Raw genomic sequence first — 21614 nt, 5'->3', positions numbered from 1 at the left:
CTCAAACAGTTCAGAAAATATTATGTATATATGCATGTACATATACATACATACACACGTGTTTATGTGGGAGAGTGAGAAAAAGAAAATGATAAATGGGACAAATTGTTAACAATTGGTAAATCTGGCTAAAGGGTACTCGGAAGTTCTTTGTACTACTGTTACATATTTGAAATTACACTGAAAGTTATGAAACCTCAAAATGTCCCAAATCAGTCTTTTTCCTTAAACCCGACCATCTTCCAGCATTCCCCACATCGATGAACGATACCACTATCCATCTAGTTGCACAAGCCAGAAACCTAGCAGTCATCAGTAATGCCTCCTTCCTACTCAGCCCCCAGATAAAATCCATCCCCTTCCCACAGTGTCAACTCACATCTCCTGGGGTCCAGGCTATCGGTGCTTCTCATGTGAATTACCTTATTTACTCCTCATCGCCTTCACACATCCACTCCTGTCCCTATTTCAAACCATACTCTCCTACAGCCAGAATTTGCTTATTTGCCATAGCAAATTTGATGTTACACACCACCATGGAACCTTTGGGTTTTCAATGACCTTCAGCACCTTCAGGGATTAAAATCCTCAGGGCACCTGGGTGGCTCAGCTGGTTAAGTGCCTGCCTTTAGCTCAGGTCATGATCCTAGGGTCCTGGGATCGAGCTCCAAGTCAGGTTCCCAGCTCAGCCGGGGTCTGCTTCTCCCTCTGCCTCTGCCTTTGCCTGTGCCACTGCCCCTCCCCTGCTTCTGCATTCTCCCTCTAATAAATCCTTTTTTTTTTTTTTTAAGATTTTATTTATTTATTTGACAGAGAGAAATCACAAGTAGGCAGAGAGGCAGGCAGAGAGAGAGAGGAGGAAGCAGGCTCCCTGCTGAGCAGAGAGCCCGATGCGGGACTCGATCCCAGGACCCTGAGATCATGACCTGAGCCGAAGGCAGCAGCTTAACCACTGAGCCACCCAGGCGCCCATCTAATAAATCCTTTTTAAAAAATTGATTAAAATCCTCCCTCAGACCTTAGAAGGAGGAAGTAATCCTGTCCCTACCCACCACTTTGTATTAGGCATCCCTGCTAGCCACATTCAGTTCCTAACAATCACACACCCTTTCAATACAGAACCTTTGCCTTTGTACATTCTGGTCACTACTGAGAATGGTTTTCTCCCCATTCTTTACCCTTTCAGTTTCTGGGGGGCCAGTGATCCACTCAGTTTCGTGCAATTCCCATCCCCAATGAAAGGAAGAACATACTATTTGTCCTTCCTTCCTTGTATCTCAGTGTAATGTACTGTTACTTTCTATTCTATTCAATTATAAAAGAGTAAGTTTGTGGTTTTTAAAATATAGGTGAAAGTATAGATAAGCACTAGTAAGCAAGAAGTTTGTTAAACACAGAATCCAAAGAATGTGTTAAATAAAAGGAAGTGGTTAATGTGTATGTTAAACATAAAGGAATGAAAAAAAAACCCAAAAGATACCTAATATTCATGAGGCACTTAATATCCATGACATATTGAATATGTATGAGACTAAACAAACAAGAGGCAGTGAACATTAAATATACATGAATACTTAATATCTGTTGAGACCTTAATGTGGCCACCCACTGGTGACACCCATTCTGGCCTATCTGTCCCCTGACCAAGCAACACAAAACCCATTGCTATTCATCAGGCTTATGGGTAAGCTACAGCTGTGGCAGACATGCTTGTTCCTGATGTCTCTCTGATACAAGTGTGTATCACTGGCCTATGTGTCACTATGGGCCTCCTTGTTCAAACTTCAACTCCAGTCCTTGTGACCATACCATCATCATTAGGGAAGGCTAATGTAGCAGAAAGAGATGGACATAAAAACACTGTACACTGCAGGATTCAGGGAGCACAGTTCTTTCTCCCTGCTTGCGTTCTATCTTAAATATGTTAACTTACCTCATCTTTTTCTCCTTGCTTCTCACTGTAAATTGATTTAACAAACCATATGATTTAAGCATTTTAAATCATATGAGCCCTTTTATATGTGAGCCCTTCTTTTTCTGTGACCTCTGGAGTAGTTTGCCTGGTAGTATACTTGAAGGCTACCATTCATTAAGGTAATTTCCCACATAGAATAACCATATACTTGACAAAGAAAAGTTTCTTTTCTTTTTTTTTTTTTAAGATTTTATTTATTTGACAGACAGAGATCACAAGTAGGCAGAGAGGCAGGCAGAGAGAGAGAGGAAGGTAAGCAGGCTCCCTGCTGAGCAGAGAGCCCTGATGCCGGGCTCGATCCCACGACCCTGAGACCATGACCTGAGCCGAAGGCAGAGGTTTAACCACTGAGCCACCAGGTGCCCCAAGAAAAGTTTCTTTTTAAAGGAGCTTTCCAGCTAATAAATGAAATCATGACAGTCAGAGAGTTAACTAGACATTAAGGGCCTCCTGGTAGAAATATGTACCACGTGTGAAGTATGCCAAAAAAGAAATAAATAAACTTCAATCTGTACAATCCTATAGACTTAACTGCCAATTTATAAGAAACCTACTAAATAATACCAGAGAGATCCAGACTACAGGAAATTTTAAAGGACACTCTGTAAATACTCTCTCCAGTAAATAAAGGCAAGCAAGACAAAATGAGATGTAGGAGAAGCCTATATATTTAAAAAAACACAAAAAACAAAAAACACACTTAGATTTATCAACCAATTATAAAATATGACCCTTATTTGGATACTGACTGGAACAAGTGAACTATAAAACAAAATAAATAAATAAAAACAAAGATTCATGTGACAATCCGAGAAATCCTAACACTGATGATACAGAGTGCTGTGACAGACAGTGCTGTGATGATGGCAGTACCGTGGTTATGTTTTAAAAAAGAGTTCCTGACTTTGAAGATATAAACTAATATATTTATAGATGAAATGATACAATGTCTGGGATTTGTTTCAAATAGTCAGTGTGGCTAGAAAAAAATCAGTGTAACTGATAAATCAAGATTGGCTATGAGTTGATGGTCATGGGGGTTGGATAAAGAGTACATAAAAGTTTATTGTCACTGCACATATTTGGTATCTTCTAAAGAGAAAGAAAAAAGAGAATACAGAACGTCCATTCAGTGATTAGGAAAGAGCTCTGAATACTGTGATATGTGGATGTGAGGCCTACACCTACCACAGCCATTTGCTTCCACAGAGAGAGGACCGTGGGAGAATGAAACTCACACAAGAAGGGCAGAGCTAGGGAATCACTAAGAAATAGAACTGGATCCTTGATCAAATCAGATCAACAGCTCATCCTGCCTCAGAACTTTTTCAGTTATGTAAGCCAATAAATCCTCTGTACTATAAGCCAATTTGAGAGGGATTTTCTGCTACTACAAGTGAAGATACTTTGACATGGTCTTCCATTAACTCTCAACCTACTCTGGTCATGGTTCTGCCTCTACATTCCCCTCAATATGTTCTCAGCCACGTCAACAATAATTTCATCATTGCTAAATCTGAAAGTTTTATTATGAGACTTCCTGCTCAGCTATACCTTATTCTCCTCCATCTCAATGTTCTCTTCCCTGTGCTTGAGATTCTACACTTGCCTGGCTTGCTTTTGTCCTCTCTGGCTTCTCTCAGTCTGGCTCCTTTGATAGTTCTCCTGTCTTGGGTCCCCTTCTCTCTCCTCCATACCTTCCCTCAAAGTGACTGTCAGTTACTCACTTTTTTTTATAACCACTTATGTGTATCATCCCAGAGGTCTTCTAAATTCGACATATGAATTTTCAAGGGACTAATGCACACACCACCATTTTAGATATTCCTCAAATTCAATGCTGTCCTCTCCCACATACATACACATAACTCTCTTCCATATACACAACTCTCTTCCACATGGCTCTCTTCTACTGTGCCCTTTCTCAGTAAACAGAAGCAATGTCAACACTCCCCCACTCTCATCTTTGCTTCCACATGTCCAATCAGTTACCAAGTCTGAACATTTACATTCATCCCCTTTTTCCATATCCACTGCCACCATCCAAATTCAAGGTGTTACCATCTCCCACCTGGACTATAGCTTCCTAAATATTTCCTTCTTTGTAACTCTTGGTCTCCCTCCAGTACATTTTCTACTTCCAAGAAATACTTTTTTTTTTTTAATGTGGTAAAATATACATAACATACAATTTACCTTTTTAATTTTTTTAAAGGATTTTATTTATTTATTTGACAGAGAGATAGACAGCACAAGTAGGCATAGTGGCAGGCAGAGGGAGAGGGAGAAGCAGGCTCTCCGGTGAGCAGGGAGCCTGATGTGGGGCTCGATCCTGGATACTGAGATCATGACCCGAGCCGAAGGCAGACACTCAACTGACTGAGCCACCCAGGCACCCCCCTTTTTAATTTTTTTTTAAGAGTTTAGAAAGAGAAGGCTGCCTGCCTAGCTCAGTCGGTTTGAGCATCTGCCTTCAGCTCAGGTTATGATCCCAGTCCCACACTGCCTCGGGCTCCTTGCTGGGCAGGAAGTCTGCATCTCCCTCTGCCTGCCACTCCCCCTGCTTGTGCTTTCTCTCTCTCTCCCCCGCTATGACAAATGAATAAAATCTTTAAAAAAAAGGTTGAGAGAGACAGTGTTGGGGGTAGGGGGAGCAGACAAAGAAGGACAGAGAGAATCTTACATTTGATCTCATCTCACAACCCTGAGCCAAAACCAAGAGTCAGATGTTTCACCAACTGAGTCACCCAGATCCCCCCGCCACCAAATTTAATCATTTTTAATGTACTCCAAGAGCTCTTTTAAAAAACAGGTTTCTGATGATGTCACCTAACTTAAAACAAACTGAGTAGCTCTGGGTCCAGATAAGAAGATTTTTCCTAGATCAATTCTCTTATACCTTTTGAGTTTTCAATCTGTGCCTGTCTCACCTCTTCAAAAAATATTTTTGTGTCAAAAAGTAAGTTTTCAAGATCTTATAATCAAAATTTCTAGTATCTACTTAAAAAAAAGGAGGTCGCTAGAAAAAGAATTATTTCTGCTGTTTCAAAATTTGTTACATTACAAAGTTCTACAAAACTATGAATTAGAGAAAAATTAACAAGGTCAGCAATTCCTTTATTAGAATATCATCAAAAAAGAGAAGGGAAAACAAGAAGACAGCTGAAAAAGAGAATCTTGAGAGTAGTAGGAAATGCCAGCAGAAAAAAATAAAGCAATCTACAGTTGACTATCAAACAAACCAGGGGGTTAGGAGTGCCAACTCCATGCCCCCAAGCAGTCAAAAACCCGCATATAACTTCTGCCTCCCCAAAAACCTGACTCTTAATAGTCTACTGTCAACCCGACGCCTTACTGATAACATAGACAGTTGATAACACATTTTGCATGTTATATTTATTATATACTGTATTCTCACAATAATACCTAACTTTCCTTAATTTTTTTCACCACTTCCAGGCTACACGGTTCATCTACAAGCTTTTTCAAATGATCATATACTTCAAAAAAATGATTCAATATATTTCTTGGGGAAAAAAAAAGTGTATACATGGATCCATGCAGTTCAAATTCATGTTGTTCACGGGTCAACTGTACTTTGAAACTTAACATTTGTTAAGGACAAATGTCTTTTAAAATATTTTAAAAGTTTTATCAAATGTCTTTTATTCCAAGAGCCTGAAGTACTTAGAATCTGCATACAATTCTTACTTTAGAGACAGAAAATGGTGTGAAGGAAAGAGCACATTCAAAATAACTTTTGAAGATCAAACACATACATTCCCAGGAGCCTAGGTTTGTGAAATATGGAGCAGGGAGACTAAAGGATATTTCTATTAACTGAAATTCCATCTCTTTATCTAAAGAAAATAGGACAGAGATACTTCATAAACCTTACTAGGCATAACACAGCAGAGTACAGCTGTAAGGATTACAGACAGAGCTCAGTGGCCTCTCTATTACTATATGCCTAGTCTCTGTCTTATGTTGTCTAGTTTGTAGTGAAAAATATTTTGAAATTATTGTAAGAAACATAACCCCATTCTACAAAGGTAAACAGAATATCTAAAGGTGGTCAAAGTGTGAGACTGAATTCTAACACTCTGCAATTTATTTTTCTTCTACAGAACTCAAAGCAGTGTATAAATGTTTATTATCACAACTCTTCAGCAAGTAGGGGAATGAAGAGTACTTCAAGAAAATGCCCCAGAAAATAAAAAGAAGCAAATAGTAATAGGAGAACTGGAAAGATACTACTGCATAGGACTTAAATCTAAAATATTATATTGATGAAGAGTCAACATTTAAAAAGGGAAAACTGTGCAAAGCTTAGAATGGAAAGTGCTAAGTGTCATAAATGAAAACAACTGTTATCTGAGCTAAAGCACCAAGCCTGTCACTATTAATAAATGTGTAATTATTTAAGTATTAGTATTTGTAATCTACCTATCACAAAGGTCCAATAGCTAGTCTACATGGAAAACTAGATTCGCTGGGGATGGGGGGAGACTCTGAAATGACACACCAAGGTTAAATATATTTTCTATCCCTGTACTAATTTATCAAATAAAAGAAAGATTTAATATACTTTCAAATTCTGCAAAACAAATTTAAGACTTATATTTGAAAGGTTTCCATGTGTTCTTAACTATACTATAACTGTAATGAACTACAGAAAGCATATAATATAAAGGTTAAAATACAAATTTTAGTATCATAAAGGATTAGACTCCAATTGTGGTTCCACCACTTATAATCACAAGCTGGATGATAAAGCCAAGTTATTTAAACCCTCTGTTTCCTCATTAACAAAAAGAGCAAACTACCCAATTTCCTGAATTCTTATCTTCCATTTGAAGACATCTGAAATCAGAATGTGTTCTTAAAATCAACTTGGACTTTAATGTACAAAAACCTTTTTAAAATTGCAGGTGAATCTTATAATCTTCAGAGCAATGGTTCTCAAGCTGAGGTCATTTTGCCCCCCAGGAGACAGAGGCAAGGTCCAGAGACATTCTTGATTGTCACAGCTGGAGTGGAAGTGAGGGTGGAGAACACTGTCAGCTAGTGAGTAGAGGCCAGGGATGCTGCCAAAATCCTACAATGTAGAGCATGGCCCTCCACAACAAATTGGCCAGCCAATTGTTCTGTGGTTGGAAATCTTGCTTTAGAGTTACAATGGAAGAAATAAAATGGTATCCACTTTAATAGGATGTTCTTGGAATTAAAAAAGCCTGACAATTAAAAAATGTTCAAAACTGTACTTAGCACAAAGTATGTGTTCAATAAATTCATCATAGCAGGTTTTTAAAAAAAATCCAATGTGCTTAGAGTAATTTATCTACAAAATAATTGCCAAATTCCTTAAACTGGCTCTTCAAACAACAGTGTTCCAATTTACCTTTCAAGCTGGATCCCCCACTATTTCATTACATAAGCCTCCTTTAAACCTACTGGTCTATTGTTCCACTAACACTACCTTGGTTTCAAAACTCCATGCCCGCACACATACTATCTCCTCCGCCTACAATGCCTACTTCCCATTCAGCTGGACTCCCTTCAGGGTCATCTAACTACCACCTCCACTTCAGAGGTCTTCCTTCTCAGTTCACTGAGGCTGAGAGTGTCCTCTCTCCATCTGCTACTTCTCCCTCCCTCTGCATGTCACGTCCCAGTCACTTGGCTCTTATACATTTCCTGAACTCTACTATAGTTACACATGTATCACATCTCCCTTACTAGAGCATAAATTCTTAAAAGAGTGGCATGGTTTAAACACCTGTAGGGGGGCCTGGCTGGCTCAATCAGAAGAGCATGCAACTCTTGATCTTAGGGTTGACAGTGTGACAACACGTTGGGTGTAGAGATTACTTAAAAAAAAAAAAAAAAATCTTCTAAAAAAATAAAAATAAAATAAAACCCTGTAGTGTTTGACACTGTTAAAAAGACCACCCCCTTGAAATTTTTCCTTCCAGGGCCTCAGTATTATTAAACTTTCTTAATTCCCTTCCTAAGTCTCTGACCACTTCTAATTCTGCCTCCTTTCTCCCCAGGGCTCCCCCGAAAACATTGTTAAGTATTCACTACCCTAAATTCTGGCATCCTCACATCTACTACAATTTCAGTTGCATTTGATGCACAGAAGACTCTGTGCATATTATTTCTAGCCTCAACTTCCCAACTATACTATATACCTACATTTTTTAGCTATCGACATCATTAAGTTTCTCAGATTAGATATTTGGTCAAAATGCATCATATTCAAGGCTCCAAAACAAAGCTGACTTCCCATTACAACGTGCTGCTTTCTCTATCTCTGCCAATGGCACAGTGATTCATCCTCCCAGTCACTAAGTCTCAAAACATCAGGTAACCTCATCCTACTTAAAACCTCAGGTGACCTCATCCTTTTATATATTACCTTTTTATTTCAACTATTTCCCACGTACCCCAAATTCAGTCATTTAGAAACGCGAGGGATTATAACTCTGCAACATTTTTTCTATCTTTAGCCTGTTTTCCATTAATTTCACTTCTCCTCATATAGGACAGTGGTTAACAGAATAGACTGAAGTCAGATTTCCCAAGTTCAGATCCCAGCTCCATAAACTGAGTGGTTCTGGATGAGTTCCTAAACCTCTGAGCTTCATTCTCCTCATCAGTAACATAGGAATGGTTAATAGTTTCTACCTCTTAATGCTGTCACAAGAATTAAAATCATATGACATGCAAAGTGCTTGATACACAGCAAGTACTTAATAAATATTAGCAGCTTTATTCTCATTTCCACTCTACAATAAGCTTTCTTGATATCTTGCTTGAACTCCCAAACTTGCCTCTCTGCTATTGGTCTTTCTTACCCACAATGCTACCCATTGTCATCACAACTTTCCCACATGCCTAAGTCAGAGCTAACATAGGATTTTAACAGCAAAATGTATTCAGACCTACAAAGAAATGTAACAAGGTATATTTATAATAGAAAATGGTATGAAGAGGAGAATGATATAAAGAAAAAAAAAAGGAGAATAATAGTTGATAAAGTTGAAATGATAAACTAATACTGGGAAGTTGGCCTTAAATTCCATGTTAAGAACTCCAAATTCAAGAAATTCATAAAGAGGTTTTGTACCCACCATTTTCCCTACAAGATTTAAAGGAACAGAACACTGAAAGCAAACTCAGCAATATCACTGGGTTAAGCTGTTCAAATACAGTAGAGACAATGTAGCTTAACTTCCTCTTTTGCAATGTGCTTCAAGTAATGAGCATCTGTTTATTAAAATTCATCTAAACAAACTTATTCTTCATTTGATCAAAACTGTTATCTGCATTCTTCTACAAAATAAGCTATTAAGATTTGGGCTATTTGGAATATTTTTAGTGTAATGAGAAGAACATGACTCAAAGCTTCCGATGTAAGACTTTGAATAAAGTAAACATTTTATCTGCTTTCTAGGTATTGCAATATTAGTGCTTTATTTCTTTTTCACGGTTCAATAACTTCATTCTACACCCATCATTAATTTCTAGCTATCATTTTTTTTTTGAAGGATTATTATTTAAGAGAAAGATAAAGAGCAACTGCACCACAAGCAGGGGGAGGAACAGAGGAAGAGGAAGACAAACAGACTGCCTGCCTCCTGAGTGGGGAGCCCTAGGCGCAGGACTTTGTCCCAGGATCCTGAGATCATGATCCGAGCTGAAATCAGGATTCGGAAGCCCAACTGAATGAGCCACTCAGGCACCCCACTAAAATCACTTCTTTAACGATGATATACAGGGTCTTCAGGTATTGATTTAGTCATTTTTCTCTGAGAAACTTTCTAATTTTTGATATATTGAAAAGTAGTAAACTTTAGAAGTGTATGTGTTGGAAAAGTCATTTAAAGTGATAGGTAAGGGGCGCAGTCAACTGGGCTTCTGACTCGTGACTTCGGTTCAGGACATGATCTCGGAGTCCTGGGATCGAGCCCTTCATGGAACCCTGCACCCAGAAAGGAGTCTGCTTAGGATTCTCTCTCTCCCACTGCCCCTCCCCCTGCTTCATGAACTCTCCAACTCTCTCAAATACATAAATAAATCTTTTAAGTGATTTTAGTAAATCAAAACTTAAAGTTGGGCTATTTTTTTTAATTATTAACTGAATACCATTAGGTAATACCTTTGAAATATGTTGTCTATTAACACTTGCTGCTTAAGTGTCTACAGCAAATGAAGAATATTTACATCAAAAGAAACGAAACCTTACTTTTTCTCTATTCACTCCATATAAATGTGGATGAATAGAACAACCTTTGAAAGGTTGTTGATTAAAGAATAAAATGCACAAACATAAAATTCTCAATAATATATTGAGTTTTGTTACTAAGTTACTCTCTTAAGGTCTTCTAAGTTTGGTTCTCATCGTATTTATGATCTTTTTATCCATTCGAACTGTTGCCAAAGCAAATGTAACCAAGTGCCAACAATACTCATCTAAACCATCCAAGAGTGTGTTAAGATCTGCCCACTCAGGGCGCCTGCGTGGCTCAGCGGGTTAAAGCCTCTGCCTTCGGCTCAGGTCATAATCCCAGGGTCCTGGGATCAAGCCCCAAATGGGCCTCTCTGCTCAGCAAGAAACCTGCTTCTCCCTCCCTCTCTGCCTGTCAAATAAATAAAATCTTAAAAAAAAAAAAAAGATCTGCCCACTTTTTAAAGAAAATAAATAAATAAATAAGACTTCTAATAGGTACTATATGCACATTTTTCACACTCTGCAGAGTGGTGTAAAGAGCAAAGACCTCAGAGTCATAAAGACCTGAGCTGGCATGCAGAATTCACCACCTGCCAGATGTTTCACCTTAAACAAATTAAAAGCTCTGAACCTGTTCGCTCATCTGCAAAATGAGAACAGTATCTTCCTCGAGGGTTGTTGCAGGAATAAATGAAGCAATGTATTTAAAGAACTGAGTAGATAGCAGGTATGCCCTGCCTCCACCAATGCCATATCCCTGGGAGTCAGTCAAGTGAAAACATATCTCTGCCCTTACTAAAAGTGTGATAGTAGTAAAGTTGTTTAACCTCCCTGTGCCCTGGGGGAAATGGGGAACAAACTACGAATATCACAAAGTTGCTATGAATCTCTAACGTACAATATAATGCCAAGCATCTAGCACAGCACCCAGCACACGGCAGATTCCACTGATACTAGATTCCTTTCACTTCCTTTCTTCTTCAATGGTGTTCAATATGTGTTCCTCACCAACTGGTCCGGAATCTAGCGAACTTGCCTGACACAAATCCAGAAAGTAGGCCATTTTCTGGTTAGTAGCCTTTGTGAATCAAGGGCAACATTTTGACATCTTGTACTATAAGCATCCTCTCAGTTTCAGAAGGAAAGAAAATATTTCTGTTGTTCCCTCTTCCTTCCATTTTGTACACACTGCTTTTCCATGTAGGTCATTACATAAATTACCCTCTATCTTTTCTAAATACTTAAATAGCTTTATTTCTCCTCCAAATGGATATTAGCTTCAGCATGCTGCTTATATTAAAACCAAAATACATCTCTTACTCTCACTGCTGATATCAATGCTGCCAGAAAATAAAAACACACTGACACTTCAAGCTTCCTCCTATGTGTTACTCCATACATTTAGTTCCAAATAAATCTTTAAAATGTAAATTATCTCAAAATTAGTTTTAATTATACTTACTCCTAATGCCGGTTTTAAGACCTTAATATCTACTTCAATATCAAAGTACAAGAATTTAAATAAAACAAAAGTTGTCATAAACATAAAATCATGTTAAAGTTTCCCTCAAACTAATGCAAATAATCTTCCAAACACTGAGATTCATTTGCTAGTTAACTAACATGTGCAGCTCTGAAAACATTGTTATGGTGTTTGAGAATCAATTAAACCATTAACTCCCATATTTTCAGTCTTCATAGTGGAAAGAAGCCATTCTCCTCCCACAAACAACATAAAAACAAAAACAAAAACAAACAAAAAAAAAAAAACCACCTTACATTTAACATCTGGAGAAAAGTCTGCAAATACTAAGAAACTTTTTTACAAATATTTTACACATCTAAAATTTATTATCCAGGGCACAGAAATCTTACAAAATGAATCTTAAAGTTACCAGACAAAATTTCCTTACACCAGCATCTTCCTATGAAAAGCTCTCTAATTTTTTTCAGAGCTCTACAACATGGGCTCCGAAAGCAAACGCTAAGGAATTACAACAGGAGGCCTTTTCCTGTTATTTTGCAAAGACTGGGTAACGGAGAGAATGTTTAATTGCCACTGCACTGTACAATCTGTGTCAACAGCACATGCTCTCAAAAAAAACTCTATTTAAAAAAAAAAAAAATCCCATAGTAGGCCCTGTTTGTTTCTCTTAATTTATGAGGCCAAAATACGTCTGGCAAAAGGAATAGGTCTCACTGATAATAGGAAATGACAATGGCACCCCACAATCAGCAAGCTAAATATTAGTTTAAAATAAATGGTTTACTAGAGCCTGGAATGTGTATGTGTATGGAAAGGATGATACAGGCTTTAAGAATGACAACCAAAACGAACCCTGTCCTTCGACACAGGCCACCTTACATTCCACGGAGTCTGAACAGCAGCCATCATTACAAATGTCAAAATCAATACAGTACTATGTGCCATCCACCGCCTTCCAATAATAAAGAGACCAACTCAAATTTCTTGGTGGTGTAATCACAATTATGACTGAGGGGGAAATGTATGAGGAAAATACCACAAAATAAAACCACCCTAGGTAAAAACGTGATAAAATAGCTCCCTGGAAAAAGAAAACCCGTTTGCTCTCCAATGAAAGAAATCCGGGTAAATCCCACCTAAGCAAGGGCACTTGATTTAAGACCAAAGCTGCTTTATTTCTCTCTTCTTGCTTATCTTCCCAGTCCCCCATCATCTTCCTGAACCTGTTCGAGAAGACACGGAGCGGGGATCCGATGATGGGAAACAAAAAACCGGCCTGTGTACGTCCTGAGGAAGAAGAGGGAAGGAAGACACCACTTACCTGTTCCAAAGGCTTTGGCCACCAGCCAGGCCAGATTGCAGGCGATTTTGGCCCTGGAGAAATCATAGTGGTCGAAGGGCTTGATGGCTGGAACAATGAAAGTCTTTCTCATCTCCCGGGGGTCTGCAGCATCCCCCATCTTTCACGGCGGCTCCTCGGGATGTCCGGGCTCTCACCTTCACATGGTGTGGCCTCGCCGCCGCGGGGGTCGGGACGGGGGAGGGGGGGGAGGGAAGAGCTCAAACCATCGGGACCGGGGCGAGGCCCGCCCGGGCGGCGACCGGGGAGGAGAAGCTCAGCTGTCCGCGCCGCGAGCCTGCCGCCTCCCGCGGGAGCCGCCGCCGCTCTTCCCGGGCATAGGAATGTGACGGCGCAGCGTCCGTCCGTCCGTCCGTCCGTCCGCCCCGCGCCGGCGCCCGGCCGAGCCACCCGCCCCGCGAGCGCGCGTGTGAGCGAGGCCGCCTCCCCTTTGTCTCCGTTTAGTCACACGGGCTTGGGGGGAGGGGGAGGCTGGAAGGGCCCGGAATTTTAAGGGGGGGGGGGGGGGGCTTTAACAATCACGTTGTGGAAAATGTCCCCGCCATCGCGGTGCCCGCACGCCCCCGCCTCCCGCTTCCCTTCCCTCGGAGCGGGGAGACCCCCTCAGGCCCCCGCGAGTCAAGGGACGAGCCAGGCGCGCGGGACGGGGGTTCCCTCGGTCCCCCGGCGCAGCCGGGTCGGGGGCCGCCGGAGACCGAGCGCAGGAAAACGTCAAAATCACTGCGGCTCCCAGGCCGCCGGCGGCCCGGCCCCTCCTCCGCGCTCCCCTCCCGTCGCCGTCGCCTCCTTCTCCGGCCGCCGTCGCTGCCGTCGCCTCCCGGACCTTCCTCCCAGCGGACGGCGAAGGCAGCGGCCCGTCAGAGGCCGTAAATCCCACGCTCTCGGTCCTGCCCTTATCAGTCCTGCCCTGGTATTTTTCCCCCCTTGCGCCGCCCGGCTCGGTCGCTCCCCGTCAGCCGCCGCCGCCGCTGCGGTTTTCCGGCTGCCGCACTGGAGGGAGTGAGCAGATGCGGGCAGTGAGCATGCGCGCCGGCGCCGCTCCGGCCTGCGCCCCCGCCCGGCTTCCCTCCGGCCGCCAAGATCGCGGCCGCCCGCCGGGCCCTCTGAGCATGCCCAGCCTCGCTCCCCGCCCGCGCCCGGGCTTCGGTGCGGCTGTTTTTTAATCATCACTTAGGCGTGCTCGCCTGAGTGGACATCCTCCTCGTCCCTGGCGTTCGGCTGCTGCAGCTCACACTGCTGAAAGGGGAAAGGGAAGGGAGGGAGCGGAGGGAAGGGCCTAGCGATAGCTCGCGTATTTCAGCGACCCAGTGGTTAAGCAGAGAGAACGGATATTTATAAAAATGCTTTGCTGTGGGACACACACTTTGCTGCAAGGCTGGTGTGCATAAAGCCTACTTAGAACTCGAAGTAACTGTAAGGGTTAGGTGTTATCGCTGATTGACCACAAAATTAGATGAATTGAGTTGATTGAGTCACACCTAGAGCCTCAACCCGGACTGAGAACCTGCGAAGCCGTAAACCTGTATTAATTTCATTACATCAAGATACTTTTTTTTTTTTTTTGGACACAATGCTCTCCATTTAAGCGTTCTCACTAAGTGAGGGAGCGCATCCACCAATGCCTCCCCGTTTCCTGCAAATAAAGCATGGATTCTTTCACACAGCAAACCACCCCTCACCATGATCCTGTATCTTCAGACCTACATGGCTTCATTTTATCAGAGCCGCTCTCCGCTTTCCCAAAAGGGAAAGATCTGTTTGTCCTTGCTCAGTATGGTACCTCTGTCCACCTGGCTTACTCCTACCTACTTCATAGAAATCACTTCCTCCAAGAAGCCTTCCCAGGCAGCTCCTGATGCACCCCCGTCAGGGCTGTCACATAGATTCCCCTACTGTTCCCAGAGCACCCTGTTCTTATTTCTGTCATAGCATTTGCCACACTGTATCATCAGGTCTTTTCTACTGGTGACATTATCTCCCGCACCTGTTTACTTCTCGGTCCCCATAGTAGTTGCTCAATTAACTTTTTAAGGGCTAAAAATGGATGTCATTGTAGTCAACACCTAAGATGATGTATGTAACTCATTAATTCCTCACAATTTCTCATTTAAAACATGACCTAATTTTAATTATTGAAAAATCATGTGTTATCTTCATTTTTCAGATGAGAAAACAAAAGCTCAGCAAAATTTTTAAATTACCCTATATCACACCACTGATAAACTGGCAGATCCAAGATTTGAACCTAGGATGATCTTACTCCAAAGCCCATCTTTTGACTAGGAGGACCGCCCTGATATTACCTGCCCTTAAGGTAGAAGCAAGACATATGAAGTGTGAGGGGAAGGGTGTTGGATACTAGCTCCACCAGCAAGCAAGCCCTTTTTTTTTTTTTTAAGATTTTATTTATTTATTTGACAGATCAAAAGTAGGCAGAGAGGCAGGCAGAGAAAGAAGGGGAAGCAGGCTTCCTGCTGAGCAGAAAGCCCAATGCTGGGCTTGATCCCAGGACCCTGAGAGCATGACCTGAGCTGAAGGCAGAGGCTCATTGAGCCACCCAGGTGCCCCAAGCAGGCCCTTTTGATCCTGTTTATTCTCTGCAATTACTCCAATGTACTAGGGCACTGCAGATATAAGCCTTGCTAACAATGTGGTCTAGGAAAAGAATATGAGTGAAAAGAATTCACAAGGTGGTTGATGTCATTTTTCAGAAATTTAATGAATATTAAAAAAGTATTCCTCAGAGGCAAGGCCTTTCGCTAGGTCACATGGGGGATAATAAAATTAACATATGGATAATAGTTTACAAAGCACATTCACATGACTATCTAATTTTCATATCCATTCTATGAAATAGACATTATTATCTTGCAAATCTAGATGCAGGACTGAGGGTCATAGAGATTAAATTGCATGGCCAAGATTTCATGGTTGATTACTATCCTGAGTCTGCCTACATAAACAAGGACAAGTCTTCTGGCTCCAGTCCTCAGGCACCTTTCCCTGTGCCTGTTCCCTTTCTTGATTATGGAGGCTGTCATGTTCATAAATAAATACAATCCAGTGTAAAAGAGGAAAGTGCAGAAAGAACATCTAGATGGAGGGATCAGAGGTGTTTTCAGGACTTCTGTTAAATCCAACATATTCAAATTCACCTTCAACTGAATTCTAGAGCAACAAGTTAAATTAAGAGAAACCCATAGCCTGGAGAGGTTGAAGAGAGACCCTGAAACATTTCACCAGTCGTTACGATAACCTGCAAGCGAGTACAAGATTCTTGAGGCCAGAAATCAGGCCTAATTGACTCCATGTTCCATGTGTGACCTAGCAGAGTGCTTTGTTCGCAATGGGTGCTAGGTAAATGCTTGTTGAGTTTTATTGAAAACCATTTCATCCTAAATAAACATGATGTGGAAGAAAAGGAAACAAAGACAGTTGCTCTGACTTGTCCTTTGATTCCGTGGTGATGCATTTCGTAGCAATGGCATTACTATGACCCCAGTTGGGGAGGAGTGAATTTAGGAATGGGGGGAAAAAATGCCTATACAAAGAGCAGCTTTTACTTTCAGGGATGCTGTGAAACTGAGGGTCATAGTAGGAGGCTATTATTAACAGAGAAACACCCTGAGTACAAAGAAGGATTCATTTTCAGAGAGACAGATACTCTAATAGGGTGTTCTTTGTGACACCTTGAGAATGATCTCTTTTAAAAATGATTCTCTGTAGAATACCACTGTCAAAAAGAAATGCTCTTCACTACCTTCTTAAGATATCTGACTTCACTAAAAATAAAAACAAAACCCAGTGATTCTCTGGGCCAGCTTGTCCAACCATACAGCTATTTCTCTATTTTTTTTTTAATCTTCAGGCATAGACTCACTAACCATCATCCAACAGTTACACAATTCTTACACACATAATTCTCCTTCTCTTTATTTTCTTTCTCCTGGAAAACCTACAATGTAACCCAGACTTTCTTCTTTGTGGGTGTCCTCCATTTCTCTGTCTTTGGGTTGATTCATAAATATATTCATTCATTAGCTAATATTGATTGAGCACCTGGGTGCTGAGGATACAACATTGAAAGGACAGCCAAGGAAGCAAATTTTTAACGAGAAAACTTAGGGATCCGAGGGCCTGGGCGACCCAGTTCTCATTTATTGTTGTCTCTATCTCCATAGACTAGAAGTCTCTTGTTACTTCACCTATAGAAATCTTCAGTGTGTCCCTTAAAACAGAGAAACAAAGAAACCATTGAGCATTGAGCGTTGCTACTATTTTTTTAATTGAACACATGCTTACATATACTATCATCCACTTTCTTTTTTTTTTTTTTAGACTTTATTTGTTTAACAGAGAGAGAGAGATCACAAGTAGGCAGAGAGGCAGGCAGAGGAGGTAGGGGGGAAGCGGGCTCCCAGCTGAGCAGAAAGCCCAATGTAGGGCTCCATCCCAGGACGCTGAGGTCATGACCTGAACCAAAAGCAGAGGTTTAACCCAGGCCCCCTCATCCACTTTCAAAAGGTTACATTAATAATACTGAACCCTTACTGAGCACTGTATGTATCAGGCCCTGTTTTACATGTACGTAATCCTCACCACAACACCCCCCCACCATATCTTCATTTAGCAAATGGAGAAACCAAGGAGAATTTAAGTAAACGGTGAAGACCTTATGTTATTTTGAAACTCAAGGAACTAGAATAAGTAAACTTTGAATCAACCAGGTTAAGAATGACCAAAGGGAGGGCAGGGGGGAAAGGCTTAGCTGGTAACGATAAGATGTTTGGTTGGCTGAAGTTTCACAGCATCTGATAAACCAATAAGGGATAGAAGAGTGTGTACTGCATATCCAACATTCCATCAGTTCTAGACACAGTTGTGGCTTTCATAGCTAAGAGAATTTTATAAGGATTACCTCATCAACGTTCACAGTAATTTCTTCAAGGCTTGTGTGGAAGGAGGTCAAATGCGTAGCTGGAACAACTCAAACCCAGAGAGGACACATGACTTTCCAGTCATACTGTGAATCAGTCTAAACTGAAAAGTGAAACCTGGCTCTCATGTTCTCAGGTACAGCATTATATTTTTCCCAGATCCCCAAGACATTTCTCCTTTATTTATTCCCTACTCAATCCAAGGTCTTATTTGAAATCAAACACTGTTTTGGGAGTAAAGACCCTGGGTTCCATGACTGTTTTGTCACATCATTTCAGGGAGCATATATCATTGCTCTCTGGTTTCCACTGCTACTAAACAAAGGGGTGGAATTGGACAACTTTTAAGATACTTCCAACACCAACAATCCTCAATGGGAGGCTCACATCTATATACTTTATGAGATCATAACTAATGGCTAAGTCAGTCAGATGCCTAGTGTTCAGGATTTAAATCTTTTGAGCAGGAGTTACTTTTTTATTTTCAGAAAGCTTTATGATGGGATTATGTGGAAAGGCTACAGAAGGTTACAGAGCAGGAAATGGAACCCTCCCATGAAGGCAGGCACCAAATCAAAACTGGGACGAGAGAAGGGGATAGATGTCGTTGTTTACTGGTAAATATAGAGTCCTACCTCTTAAGTCAACCAGGTCTAGAGTTTTGGAGTGTCATGTAGTCAACCAGGAAGATTTTGTCCTTTTTTATCAACTCTTCGTTGGAAAAAAAGGAAAAAAAAAAAAAGCCTACATGTCCATCAGTAGAAGAAAAGACCAATCCAATAAGTTATGCTTCTTCTCATAGAGATCACATAGGAATTGAATGGAGAGATCTCTGAGACATCATGTGGCCAAGGGAAAAAGAGGAAGCTGCAAAGCAGTATGTTTTAGTGTGGTGTTTAAAAATCATATATATTCATGGCATATCCCTGGATATTCCCGGAAGGATGCACGAGAAACTGGAGGCGTAGCCAAGAGACCTAATTTTCTCCTTTTATGCTTTGGTAGCTCTTGATTCAGAAGCATTTTTACTTATTCAAAATATAAATTAATATATAGACTTTAATGAACTTCTTCACTCCTTTCCACCGGTGAGATATCTGCACCTACCACGCTACTGAAACTGTTCTCATAACAGCCCTTAATGAGCTCCTTGTTTTGACTCTTCTGCTCTTGTGTGTTTGGCCTCTGAGGCATGTGGCACTTATGAGTTCCCCTTTGTTCTTGAAACTACCTTGACCCTCCTGGAAACACCTGGCCTTTCTCACTTTTGAATCCCCTCTCTGCTGCCCTTCCAACCTCCTTTGTTTGCTCGCCCACCTAGTAGAGAAGCTACTCAATACTCAGCCTTTGGTCCCTCCTGCCTTGATACTCCCGCTCTTGGACTGACAACAGTCTTATGGCTTCAGTTTTCATCCCTATACAGGTTGTTCCCTAATGTTTATCTCAGCTTCTGACTCCTCTCCTAATTTCTGAACACTGCTGGCCATTTCCACTCAGATGGAACCCTAGGATCTCAAATTCAATCATCAAAAACGAACTCCTCACACTGACCTCTCACTGGGCTTCTAGTCAGTCTCCAGGATTCTACAAATGACACCATTCCGTGCTTAAATGCGTCCTCATCCTTGAGCACACCTCTCATCCCATCCTTGCAAGCAGTCCACATATCTCTCACCTCCATTTACTCATTTCTATTCCCATGAATTTCTCATTTCCTCATTTCCTCTCTTTCTTTTCCACTCGATTTCTGGCTCTCTTTATTCATTTATTTATTTATTTATTTTTTGATTGAAGCATTGTTGACACACCATGTTACATTAGTTTCAGGTATATACTAGCTAGTGATTCAGTAAGTCTGTAAGTTATGCTGTGCTTATTACAGTAGAGCTACCATCTGTCACCATAGGTCGCTATTATAATAGCATTGACTATATTCCCTCTGCTGTACCTTTCAACCCTGTGACTTATTCACTTCCATAACTGGAAGCTCATACCTCCCACTCTCTTTCTCCTATTTTGCCCATCCCCCACCTACCTCTCTGCTGGCAACCATTAGTTTGTTCTCTAGTTTCTCTCTCTCTCTTTTTTTTTTCTTAAGATTTTATTTATTTACTGGGCAGAGAGAGACCACAAGTAGGCAGAGCAGCAGGCAGAGAGAGGAGGGGGAAGCAGGCTCCCCGCTGAGTGGAGAGACTGCTGGGGGGCTTGATCCCAGGACCCCGGGATCATGACCTGAGCCAAAGGCAGAGGCTTAACCCACTGAGCCACCCAGGCGCCCCTCTAGTTTCTTTTTTTGAACCCACAGGTTAACACAATAATCTTCCTAAACCTAAGTTTTGATAATTTAATAATATTCACAGTCAACAAACTTTAATGATTTTAGACTGTATGTCCAAGACCGTACTAGACTTTTCACATACTGCATCTTACTTAATTATAAAATAGCATGTAACATAGAAATGAATCTCATTTTACAGATGGAAAAAGGAGGCTCAGAGAGATTAAGATAATTTCTCAAGCTTTCATGGGAAGAATAGAGTTGACACTCAAACTCATGGCTCCTCATTTCCAAGATGGAGTTTTTCCATCTCTATTCACCTGGTTGGTGGTGATGCCTTGCTTCCTAGATATGGTCTAAACATTTGCCTTGACTTTGAAGATCCTCTGCACAATGGCCTATTCATATTTCCCCAGTACTCTCCTATTCATATCAAGCCAAATTATTCTCAAGATTGCCAACATAGCTAATGCTTCACGAGGTTTATTGGTTTTGGAAATTTTATTTTATTAAAAAATTTTTTAAAAGATTTTATTTATTTATTTGGCAGAGGGAGAGGTCACAAGTAGGCAAAGAGGCAGGCAGAGAGACGGGGGAGGCAGGCTCCCCACAGAGCAGAGAGCTCAATGCGGGGCTTGATCCCAGGACCCTGAAATCATGACCTGAGATAATGACCTGAGCCAAAGGCAGAGGCTTAACCCACTGAGCCACCCAGGTACCCCAGTTTCAATAATTTTATTAATCATCCTCCATAATGCCCTCCACCAGACCAGCATAAACCATTGAAATGTCATCTTATAATAAACCTCAAATGCCACTTGTGCCTGCCCATTGCCCCCTTCCTCTAGGTTTCCTTGATCCATTTGTACCCTCTTATAGTATGTTTTGTCTTGAATTATAATTTCTGTGCACCATAAGAGAAGAGACAATCTTATTTTGCTTATTTTGCTTTATAATCTGTCAGTGTCTAATATATAATATAATATAAGATATGATGTGATATAATCTGATATGATATATTATATATATAATATATAATAGACCACAAGAAGTATTTGTTCAATAGTTAAAAGAATCAGTGAATTAACAGGAGACAAAAAATGTACATTAATACACATTCTAGCGCCTTGCAACAGATCAATAAGTTAACTAGCTTATATGGGAATTAAAAGTGAAAATTTGATCTCCTTAATACTATAGTGGTTCCCAGTGGCTCCTAAATACTAGTCTATTATAGTATATTGGAAATTATACATAGAAAATGTAGTGATTTTTTCATAAAACCAATTTTTTTCCTCTTAAGGGTTATTTTTTTATTATAAGATTATTCCCTTCTTGCTTT

At 40.9% G+C, this 21614-nt stretch overlaps 1 protein-coding gene across 4 annotated transcripts in view; it reads right to left on the bottom strand.

Moving 5' to 3' along the window:
• Nucleotides 1–13157, bottom strand: part of CAMSAP2 (calmodulin regulated spectrin associated protein family member 2) — a gene marked incomplete at its 5' end in the record, with an annotated part of 119505 nt that extends 106348 nt beyond the window's left edge. For all 4 annotated transcript variants that reach the window (XM_082701955.1, XM_082701956.1, XM_082701957.1 and 1 more), the window contains one exon: nucleotides 13019–13157. In XM_082701955.1, the coding sequence (XP_082558081.1) occupies nucleotides 13019–13157 (139 nt within the window). The remainder of the gene's footprint in view (nucleotides 1–13018) is intronic.
• Nucleotides 13158–21614: the final 8457 nt, after the last annotated feature.

This window comes from Mustela nivalis (assembly GCF_964662115.1).
Source record: "Mustela nivalis genome assembly, chromosome: 16".
In the NCBI taxonomy this organism is placed as follows: Eukaryota; Metazoa; Chordata; class Mammalia; order Carnivora; family Mustelidae; genus Mustela; species Mustela nivalis.
This window is presented reverse-complemented; position numbering and strand designations above follow the sequence as displayed.